General features: G+C 39.8%; 1 protein-coding gene across 4 annotated transcripts in view; it reads left to right on the top strand.

The window, feature by feature from the left end:
- CDYL (chromodomain Y like) overlaps window positions 1–11,412 on the top strand; it is a 107,585-nt gene that overhangs the window by 5,730 nt on the left and 90,443 nt on the right. For 3 of the 4 annotated variants that reach the window (XM_035316611.1, XM_035316609.1, XM_035316610.1), the window contains exon 2: window positions 3–150. In XM_035316611.1, coding sequence (XP_035172502.1) covers window positions 127–150 — 24 coding nt within the window. In that variant the 5' untranslated portion in view covers window positions 3–126. Of the gene's footprint in view, window positions 1–2; window positions 151–11,412 lie in introns of those variants that run through there. The other variant, XM_035316613.1, reaches the window with a different exon arrangement.

Here is an 11,412-nt window from a genome sequence, read left to right as displayed (position 1 = left end):
AGGAGGAGGAGGAGGAGGAGGAGGAGGAGGGAGACGGAGGAGACGGGGGAAGAGGCCACACGGCCACCAACTGAAACAAAGTATTCGCGAACCCGCACCCAACTCCACCTTGTGAGGCTCCCCAGCATGGCTTCCGAGGAACTCTACGAGGTATCAGCCCCCCCGCCGCCGGCCCCGGCCCCGCCGGCCACCCCGCCGCACCCCGCCCCGCCCGCGGCTCGCCTAGCCCCGTGTCACCCCCACTTGCTGGGCCCCGGCCCGGCTTCCCCCGGGGGGAGGACGGAAGGAGGGCAGGCGCCCGAGTGCTGCCGCCCGTGGCCTGCGTGGCCCCCCCGGTCCCCTCCGGTCCCGCCCGGACCCCGCCGGTCCCCCCCCGGTGCCCCCGGTCCCCGGGAGCAGCGCTGACAGCCGCCGCCGCTCGGCCCCGGAGCGAGCGCGCCACAGCGGCGTGCAAAAGCGCGTGCAAAGCCGAGTTAGCGCCCGGGTCCGGAACCGGGCTGCGTGTGTGTGTGTGCGAAGGGGGGGTGCGCTTCTCCCTCCTGGCTCCGTCCCCGCACCGAAGTCGTGTGCCACCATCCTGCGCGCCGCGATGGGAGACGCGAAAATCGCAACTCGCCCCGCTCCGGCGGTCCGGGCACGGCTGCCGGAGGAGCCGGGGGGCTCCAAGTTGAGGCTCCCGCACGCCGGCCCTCGCCCGGCGCTCGGGAGGCGGCCGAAGGGCACGCTGGCACCAGAGGAAGGTTTTGGGGTGGCGGCGGGGGGTGCGGTGACAGCCCAACTTCGAATTTCCTGTCCTGTGTGTGGCAATTTCACATCCTTACCCTTAAATGAAAGGCATCATGGTCCTCTTGGATTTAACTTCCTTGTTTTTATTTTTACAAGAAGTCATCCCTGGGAGGGAAAAGCGGCGGCCGTTTCGGAGCCTTTCTTGTCTTTTGGGTAAATGGGTAGTCACCCCAAGACAAAAATGTGTTTATCGCATGGTTAGTAGGCATCCAGGCAGCGATTTATTAAAAATAATAATAATAATAATATTTATATCCAGAGGCTGGAATGCTAAGGTCGAAGGAGACGGGTGGCCTTCAGGACACTTGACAGAAGGAGACGCCTCGCCGTGCGCGCTGTTGGTGCGCAGGTATTTCCTCGTAGTGGCATTACACCCGTGCCACCGTGGGCGAACAGACCCGTATAGGCCAGTGAAGGGCACCCCGTGTGTGCTTATGTTTTAAGCAAGTTGAAGGCTGAGCAGAGGTGCTGAACTGATGGATGAGAAGACTGAAGGCCTGTGTTCCCAAGGCAGATAAATCACTGTTAATTGCTTTGGCAAGTTTCCCCCATCCTCATCGCGTGGCTTAAGCCAGTCTTGAAGGGATGATCCCTGGAAGTGGCTGAGAAATGTAGGGACTGTTCTGCATAGGAAAGAATTGCCCAAAACTTGCTTTGACTTTGGGAAAAGTTCTGTTGGGTTTGAAGAGGTGGGCCCATAGACCGTGCTGTGGCCAACGCTTGCATGTTGTGTGTTTCTGGATTTGTCCAATGACCAACAACGGGACGTCGTTTTCAATAGGCATAAGAATGACAAGAAAAGTTCTGTTTGCTGGATGTTGGGCTGAAGTTAAACAGTGAGCAGTCATTATTAATCTGCTTGTTCGTCTTACGCTGTGTTCCTGATGTTGACTTGTATGAAAGGCTCAGTAGGCTCTTGACCATGGTCATCCTAACTAGGCAGGCTATGCATCGTGTTCGTTGGGCAAAGGTGCGTCTCTCAAAATGCTTGAAGTGATAGATTGCTTTCTTTTTTTACTTTTAAAACCAGTCACTGTTATTCGTTGTGTAAGTGCAAAGTTTATTTGAAGTGCCAAAATTGTTAATGCTTTTGGACTCAGATGTGGTCAAACTCTCGCTTGTGTTTGTTTTTTTGTAAGTTGCTGTTCTTTTTTGATAAGTTTTGTTTTTCAATGTAATTTACAGAGCCGTGCCTGAAAAATCAGAAATCATGAATAATTTAAATGTAGTGAATACTAATTTGAGAGGTATATAACTTCAAGTTGACCTGAAACAATGAATATTGGATAATTTAAATCCTCCCCAAACTACCACATTATTGACCCTTATGTAGATATTTTATTTGTAATTAATGCAATACAGTATTCTTTGAATCTGGTGGTTGAAATCCGGTGCAATTTGCTATATCTCCATTTTTCCTTCTGAATCTCGATCTTGTGTCTTGAATGAAAAGAGTGTAAAATCTATTTGAGATTGTTAGGCGGAGTATGAATGCTAACTGCTCCTGCTGATAGGTGCCATGGTTCTTCCAAAATACAAATGAGAAATCCCCTATAAGCAATACAAATGAAGGTAAGTTCCTTTTTTAACAAAAAATTCTTTGTGGATTTGGTTGTGTATGGGATGATTTTTACTCTGGATATAAACTTGAGAGAGAGGGAGCCCAGCTGTAGGCCAATGACTGGGAATTCAAAGATAGAAACCTTGAAATATGCTAACAGGCTGAAGGGGTGACTTTGTTGGGCTGGCTGTATCCTTCATGTTATTTGTTCTTCTGCTTTCTCAGAGTTGTTTTAATGATGACCAGCTTTTTTTTTTTTTTTTTTTTTTTTTTTTTTTTTTTTTTTGGAGGGGGGAGCTGATTTGAAGAAAATACGAAGCATTAATAGAAAAGCATTGAAGAGGCTGTCTTTTCTAAACACAAAATGAAAGACAGTAATCTTGCCAGCCTCTATGGGTGAGGCAAAGAGCATAGTTTTTCTGTTTGTTAGTTTGAGTCTTCAAGTGACAACATGTCAGTGAGGTGGACAGACTTGGAAAAATTGGTCAACAAGGCAGGTAAAGGAAAATATAAGCAAAAGTGCCTTTTCTTTTTTTTTTTTTTTTTTTCCCCAGATTTGTTTCAATAGGCACATTTTACACTGTCTTTCTTCATCCATGTCTGCTGCCTTCTGCATTGCTGTAGTTTTTGAGAAGCTCTGTGTTCCAGCAAATACTAAGGCTACTTTCTTTTATGTTATGACAAGTTTGCTTTACTTTATGGGCTCGTTCCCCGCCCACTGCAAGACTGTTGCTTGTTCTCGTCATCTCTACTGGAGCAGTTGGAAGTGTGGTGCCATACTGCCACATAGATGGTTCGTTTGGAAAGCAGCTGTGGTTGCTGCCTCTGCAGTCACATCACTTGACCTCCTCTGGCAGACCCTTGCCGTCATGTCTGGGATTAAAGTCAGCCTGAATTGAGGTTGCTGTGACAAATTCATTTGAAGAAATGTAGAAGTGTACATAAAGGTACTTCCCTGGACTGCATAATCTGACAGGTCAAAAGTACCAAAGGCAGTACTAAAGCTGTGCTCAGTTTGGCAGGGTCTCTATCTTCTAAATTTCAGTAACTTCTGTACTAACTGCAGTGGAAATGTACTGAATTTCTCTGCCTGTTGGAGATTTTATCTAATCAAACGACCAAGTGTTTCCATCTTTCCTCTAGGTATAACTGTTACAGTTGATGGTTTACGTGACCCACTGGATCAATACATTTGAGTAACTGTAGTTAGACCTGGGCTGTGATTGCTACTCAGATTAAAACATTCCTACTGGGGTTTACCAGGAAGTAAGCAGAGCGATTTGTCTGAACCTCGCAAGTGCAAGTGTGCATTGGTGTCTTTTCTTCACTGTGTATTTCACCTTGGCATTGCTCATAAGCCTAGTATTTTAAGGTGACTTAACCAATTTCTATTAAAATATTGAAGGTTGACATATTTAAAGTCCTGTAGTCCAAAATTATATGTTTATTTATGTTTTATAGATTGGAAAATGTCTTTTTTTTTTTTTTTTTTTTTTTTTTTAATTCTTCAGGTGTCTTGCAAAATACATACACTTTTTTTTTTTTGTCCTAAAGTCTATTGTTTTGAAGGTGATATTTCACTTCAGATGATGATTTGGTATTTTTGTTTTTATTTTTAGAACTAAAGCCTTTGATATTAAATTTTAGATATAGTGAAACTACAAACTGAAACCAATTTCAGGAGCACCTGACTGAAGATCTGTGGTCTTGTATTAGTCTATATGTCAACTTTGATCACCTAATATGTAAGCCCCAAAGACATGTATTTTATGAAAAATTAAACTTTGTGTATCCAACAGTGGTCACAAGTTTAAAAAATAAAAATGCTTCTGATGCCATGGGCTGTTCTTCAACTACTGTGCTAATTTCTGAAATGGTAGAATATAGAAAACTGAAGGAGTGCTGTCACTTAGTTGAAAACTGGATCCTGCATGGGAATCATCAACTTAAAAGTAAAGTTTGTATCACAGTCCTAGTTATACTGTAGCAATCACATCTTGATCATGTTTTGTGAGCTTTTACCAGGAAGTTTACACATTTCTTTCACTCAAGTTAGCTGAAAGGTGAAATCCACTATCTACTGTTTGCAGCTTGGAATGTATTGTAATTTTTGGTAGCTATTTGATGAAAAACTGATAGCAACATAAAACCAATATTGCCCCTTTGGGCAGTAGCAATTGTTTCCCTACTGAAACGGGTTGTTTTTATTCAACCTGTCTCATAGAAAGTCCAAAGTATCTTGGGATATCTCTTTTGTTTCTTGTTTCTTATGTGACAATTCCTAAGATGTTGGCCAAATATCAGTGACATTTCTTCATGAAAGGGAGTCTTACAGTCATTGTGCTGTAATGGCTGGATCTTTCTGATTTTAGTTTGACAACAGATTGAACTAATATTACTGCTCGTTTCAGAAGAGGTGAAAGACTAAGAGAGATTTGCTTAACTAGGCCAAGTGCAAGGTCCTGCACCTTGGTCAGGGTGATCCCAAACATGAGTACAGACGGCGGCATGAACGGATTGAGAGCAGCCCTGAGGACTTGTGGATATTGGTGTACGAAAAATTGGACATGAGGCGGCAACATGCGCTTGCAGCCCAGAAGGTCAACCATATTCTGGGCTGCACCAAAAGCTGTGAGGGAGGTGATTGTGGCCCTTTGCTCTGCTCTTATGAGACCTGGAGGTGTTCAAGGCCAGATTGGATGGGGCTTTGGGCAGCCTGGTCTGGTGGGAAGAGGGGTTTGGGGGGTTGGAACTGGATAGGCTTGAAGGTCCCTTCCAACCCAAACTCCTCTATGATTCTTCAGCAAGAGTGGAAGCTGTACATCTAATTTAAAATAAGTTTTAGGATTAGCTGTTGGTCCCCCTTTGTTGACTTTCACTTTTTTAAAATGGAGAGCTAATGGAAGAGCACCTTAGGAATGGAACCACCACATTTAGTGCAAGAAACATGATGCTTTTCCACATCCCTTGCCATGTTGTCTTTCACCAGTTTGAGATATTTCTTCTGTCCCAGAGCTCTAGACAGAACCCGGGAGGCCTTGATGCCCCCTCTTCTGCTGCTGCCTAGAAACTGCCTTAGCCCCCACTCTTTCAGTGTGTCCTACTCTCTGCTGTGATACTAGCCTAGCAAGATTCTGATAACTGCTCCTGAAGTCCAAATAGCCAAAGGAGTTAAATTCTGCTTGTGTCATCTGTAGGATTGCGAATAATTCACAGAAAAGGAGATGGTTAACAGTTTTTTAATGTACAAAACTGCTTTGTACAGGCATGTATATGTAATGTGCGTGTATATTATGAAAACAGATCTATTTATTTATTTATTTATTTATTTGCTTTGACTTACCCATGTCTGTCAGGGAGGGAGAGGGAGGGAGGAGAGGAAGAGAGCAGGGGAAGAGATGCTTCCTCCACAAAGGATACAAGGCTCTGATAATTCTTACCTTCACAGTCTCTCTCTTGCAACAGACTGCAATTTTATTTCTTGAGGTTTTGGGTCAATCAAAGATGTTGGCTAATGCATTGCCACTCACACTTAGAGTTACAGAGTAATTACTTCCACCTTACGAGTCTGTACTATCAGAGAAGCCTGCTCCCGCTATTCCTACTTTCAGTACATCTTGAATGAGGATAAATTGTTGGACACACTGAACTTAACAATACATGCCACAGCCTCTTGTTCTTCAGGAAGCTTGATACAGCTGGACAGCATCAGTGTTACAGTATCCTTCTTTGACTTCTCAGTAGGTGCAGCTTCATTTATTCCTGATCACTGCGGCGTGCCTGACCTGTGCCAAAGCCATGGAAAAAACAAGTTACTAACTGTTATGGTTTCATCGCTCTCTCATAAATACTCTGTGCTTGCAAAGATTGTACTTCATACAAAGCATTGACAACTAGAATGACTTCTTAAATATGTCATAACTGGATGTGCAGATGTGTTAGATAAAACTGATACGCAGGCCAGTAATGCCACTCATAATGAACTCAAAATCTGGTGTCACTGGGTAATGTATTATTTTTGGATATGTGCTGAAAATGTGAGCTCTACAGACTGTATTTGTAAGGTGAAAAGGAATAAGTAAGTCCTGTTAACTTCTTCTGTGCCTTTGAGGTTTTGGATGGATGTTGCGATGAGGCATGTGATGACCTTAACTTGTCAATAAATACAGAATTGTTGGGTTTTTGTTCATCTTTGAGTTAGACATTTGTAATTTTCATATTAAGTGTACAGTGTGCCTTCTCTGACAATATATTGTTAGTCTAGAAAATATCTTAAGAATGAGAGCTCTGTATTTTTCCTTATCAAATATATTATCCAAAGTCATAACATCTCCCCAAGCAAAGCTTTTATTTTTCCTATTTTTGATGGGCTTTCAATATTTACAATCAACAATTTTGTGCTCTTTGAAATAATTTCTTTGAACTTCCCTCCATACTACTTGAAAAGAAAATTAGCATGTTACCGGTTCAGTACACTATAAAGGCAAGAATATTTACTGTTTTAATAAACATCCTCAGAAGATTTCCATGTGTCCCTTAACAGTGACCTGCTGTAGATCTTTTGCAAGGAATCTACAAACATGTATGAATACATAGATGGATATTAGAAAAAAAAATTAACTATAGATTTTCATTTTTGTAATGATTTTAAAGACACTTTGCTAGCATTAAAATGTGAAGTAAAGTAACTATTAGATAAATAGTTAAAAGATATTTAGTAATTTTACTGAATAGTGAAACAAAGTAATTACTATAACTGGGCTTTGGGTTTTGTGATGGGTTTTGGGATTCTTCAGTGAGGTTGCACAGTTTATAATCACACTGCATAAAATAAATTAGTACAACTCTGATCAAATCTAGCTTCTAGGCCTTTTTTTTTTTTTTTTTTGTGGAGAAAGATAAAGTAAATGTTTTAAGTGGCCTAACCACATTTATAGATGTGCTTCTCCAACTCTTCTGCCCCCACAGTTTCTGAAAGTTTCACAGCTTTTCTGTAAATTAAGACTTATGTTCAATCTTTGCTGATTGTCATAATAGAATCTAAAAAATCAAAGCCTGTTTTATAGAGCATGCTGGATGGATACAAAAGGAAGGAAAAATCTTTCTTCCTTTCTGGCTGGGATTTTCATTTTGCAAGTGCTATTGCATACCTCTGTAAGAATCTCTACTTGCTGTAAAGCACTAGTTTACAGAAAGTTGTTTGTTTCAAGGAATAATTAAAAAAAAAAATGGTTTTAGTCTAAAGCCATTGGATATACATTTTACTGATATGCAAGTGGGAAAACCATTGAGGTACATTTTTAAGACAGTTGAAATATATACAACTTCAAAATACTTCTCTGACACTGTGTTGTGTTGGATGTTGTATTTAGTAGCTACTCAAAAGTCGATATTTTTTTGAAGTTGTTTCCATAAAACAGTTATTTGATGAAATGTCATCTGCATATTGACAACACTTGACTGTAGGAATATTAAGGGTTCAAAACAATTCAAAGTAACTCCAGGAAAAATAGCTGGATTATAGTTTGGCTAGTTGCTATGTAAGAGTAGTTATGCTTGATTTTAGCACCTGATTTTCCCCGGTTATATGTATAAAATATAGCTTGTGCCAGCACAGTATGACTCTTCGGTCATATTTTACTGGCCAGGTCATGTACAAGGTTAAAACTAACAGACCTGGAATTGTGTCTTGAAGAAATAATGAGACTGTAAAACTATATGCATTGTCACAAAAGATCTGCCCAGTTCAGCATCCCGGTTCCTATCGCTGGTCAGTAATGTCCATCTATCAGTAAAGGTAGAGGGGAAAAATGGGAAATGTGGCACAGCAGTAATCACTGGGAGCTTTTGTGGTTTGTTTTGCTGGGGCCAAGAGAGATTTCAGCTGTGGCTTTAAAACTTGGGCAATGTAACCCAAGCCTTCCAGGTGTTGACACCTGCTGGAGGGCAGCTGACACAGGCTCCAGCAAGGACAGGCACACCCATAGGAAGAGCAGTGCCTCACACTTCTGTAATTTCTGTTGGTGTTGGTAGGGCACGATGTGAGTGGGAATACAGCATGATTGCCAGATCTCTCACTCTGTGTATTGAGCTAAACTTTTTCTGCTTCCTTTCAAGATGCTTCTAAACACTCTCTGGTATGTCATTCAAATGGTAGAGTTTAAGGCATTTGTGCAAGTCTTTTCTCAGTCAAAACCACTAAAAAATCGCTGTTACTAAACATGGTTTTAACTTGAACCTAAGTTTTCAAGAAGAGGTTGTTATCATATATGATCAAACAAAACAGAAGCATCAGCTCCAGATAAAATCTAAAATTATCCACATTGTACACTCTAGATAGCTGCAAAGTTTTTCGTGGAGACTTGATATACTAAAGGTCTATGTCTCAAAATAAGGACTAGCTAACTGCTTTGTGTGGGTAGACTCCTAGTTTAGAAAAGTTAGAGAGAGGAATATGGCCATAGAATAAAACAAATTGTAATAAACTCCAGGAATTAATTTCACTATTTGAAATTAATACCATTTTGTTAGTGTGACTATAGGCCATAGTCGATTGTGCTGGAGTGTAATCTTTCTAAAACTGGGAAGATGGGTGGATAACTTTTCCTTAAAGAGGAAAAAACAGTTTGTTTAGCTATGTAGACTTTTTGCCATACAGTAACACTATGTGGTAGCTCTGAGATGGCTCTTCATGGTTTCAGGGCTGAGATATGCTTGTTTGGGTCACAGATAAGGACCTGAAGTGACCTTTGATTATTAACAGGGCTTTCTAAGAACAAAGAAACACAAAGAAAGAAGTGACGGTGTTTTCATCAGACAGAGTATCTTGAGCTTTTGTTCTCTGTATACTTTTCTGCGGAATTACCTCATAAACATAGTTACTCTAAAATAATGTGTTTAAAGCCAATGCTACAGTCAGTTGAGTGAGCATTTCTAGCTAAACGATTTCTAATGCTTTCTGAAGGTGACACTGCAGTCTTCCTCTGGAAGACTGGGCTTCCATAGAAACAACTACCCACTGTCTTTTGCAGCTGAAGAAATAACTAGATGTGCAAACATTCCCAAGGGCAATGGAAGTTTTAAATTAGTGCAGTTTTAGAGGAGTCAATCAATTTTCACTTATGATACAGTAAGGTTAGAAGATTCAAAGTTAAAATTTAAACTCAGCATACACCAGGATGTTTATAATGTGTGTAAGTATCTAGAGAAGGTTAAAGCCCAACTTACAAAGTTCTTTTCAGATTTCTTCTTTTCTTTGTCTGGTTCATGTGCTTAGTGTTATTCACTTCTTGTTTTGGTTTGATTATACAAAAGGCTATGTGTTGAGCAGGAGACCAAAGGACATTTGATATCTATTTTGCTTTAGTTCGAAAGAAACATACATGAGACAATGTAACAGACAAGTCTAGTGCTAGTTTAATATCATATGATTTTTGAGAGGCATAGCTTCCAGAGAATCAAAGCTGGAAAAGCTGTATTTCTACCCAGGTCATTGCTGATCATCAAGGGACGGTGATCAATAACAACAAAGGATTTTTTTCCCAGGTGCTGATGGCAAATAAAGTAGCTTCCTGTTTCTAAAGGTCCATAAACGTTTCAGATTCTATTTCACTCATGTTAGAGGCATCTCTCTCAGATTGGGGTAGCTGCTTAATTGATTTGTTTTTCCTCTCTACCACATTATACTCATCAAATCTCCAGAGATTTGTGCTTATTTATTTAAATTGCCCAAGAATAAAAGATTACCTTCTGAATTAGATAGAAATAATTTTCTTTAGGGATGCTTCTTTGCAATGTAACGTTGTAAGACTGTCAAAACGTGAAAGACAGTATACACCCATCTTAATTGTATGCAAACAGTGCCATGCTTCTCTACTTTCTTATCAGTGAAGGTTGAATAGCAGGGCTGTTTGTCTTTTTTGGATTTATTATTATTAATATTATTAGAAATGCTTATTGAGGTACATCATTATTAAAACACCTAATTTTTACAACCAATTACTTACAGGTGGAATGCTGAATAAGCATTTTGAATGAGATGGTGTTTTGGAGATGGTCTCTGGTACCATTAGTGACAAAAGATGGATTTAATAAGAAGACAGGATGAGTCTGTCCCATGAATGCTAGGGCTTGATCCACATCTACTGATAGATGAAACATATTACTGTTACTCACCTATTCTTAAGTTATTTTCTATGATCAACCAGATAAAACTGTTTTTTATGTTCTAGTTTTCTTACTTTAAGATACTTGTGAAAAGCAATGAATGACGCACAGTAGTCAGTTAAGTTACAGTTAAAATAGTGTGAGATAAAATTTCTTTTCAGTGTAAATGAAGATAATTGTTAATCATTCTTTACTGTTATTGGTCTGTAAAATGTGGAGTTCTAGTCTTTTTTTGCTGAGTGTTATTTGAACACTTTCAATATTTATTGAATTATTCAACATTAAAGTTGTTATTCAAGTAGTTACAACCAAGTTTATTCTAAAAAATGTAATCCTCTGCAGTTGGACATATATATTTTATAATCAAAGCTAATAGATGTAACAAAACCGAGTCACTGCATGCATACAAAATAATTTCTTTTATTATGCCATTAATATTGTCAAGTAAAAAAATGTCCTTTGGCTTCTTTGCTTGTTCTTGATGGACATTTTTATAAATATTGGGAATTAATAACATTCATTATTCTAACTTTATACATTATATATATCTGTGTGTTTTTATTCTTTCCATTAGTAAAATACTATTTTATTTGGGCCTTTTTTATTTTTCTTCTGTACTATTGTTTATGTTTAAGAAACTTGAATTGAGATGTGATGTCCAGTGATTAATGTTGGGAAAGGGATTTTAGATGTTTATATGCTAAATAAAAATTATACCGAGACATAGTAAGTTACAAGAAGGGGAAGAAGAAAGTCATGACTGGCCTGCAGAACCATGTGATAATTCTATGTTCTGCTTTTAACAAAGCAAATGTCCCATTTTCATTGCTTTGACCCTTTTGTCAAATCTTAGAGCTCCACTTTCCCAGCCTCTTCCCTGTACCTGTCTCTCTCATTTT

Source organism: Oxyura jamaicensis, chromosome 2, assembly GCF_011077185.1.
Source record: "Oxyura jamaicensis isolate SHBP4307 breed ruddy duck chromosome 2, BPBGC_Ojam_1.0, whole genome shotgun sequence".
Lineage (NCBI taxonomy): Eukaryota > Metazoa > Chordata > Aves > Anseriformes > Anatidae > Oxyura > Oxyura jamaicensis.
The sequence above is the reverse complement of the archived record's forward strand: the minus strand, read 5'-3'. Positions and strand labels throughout refer to the sequence as shown.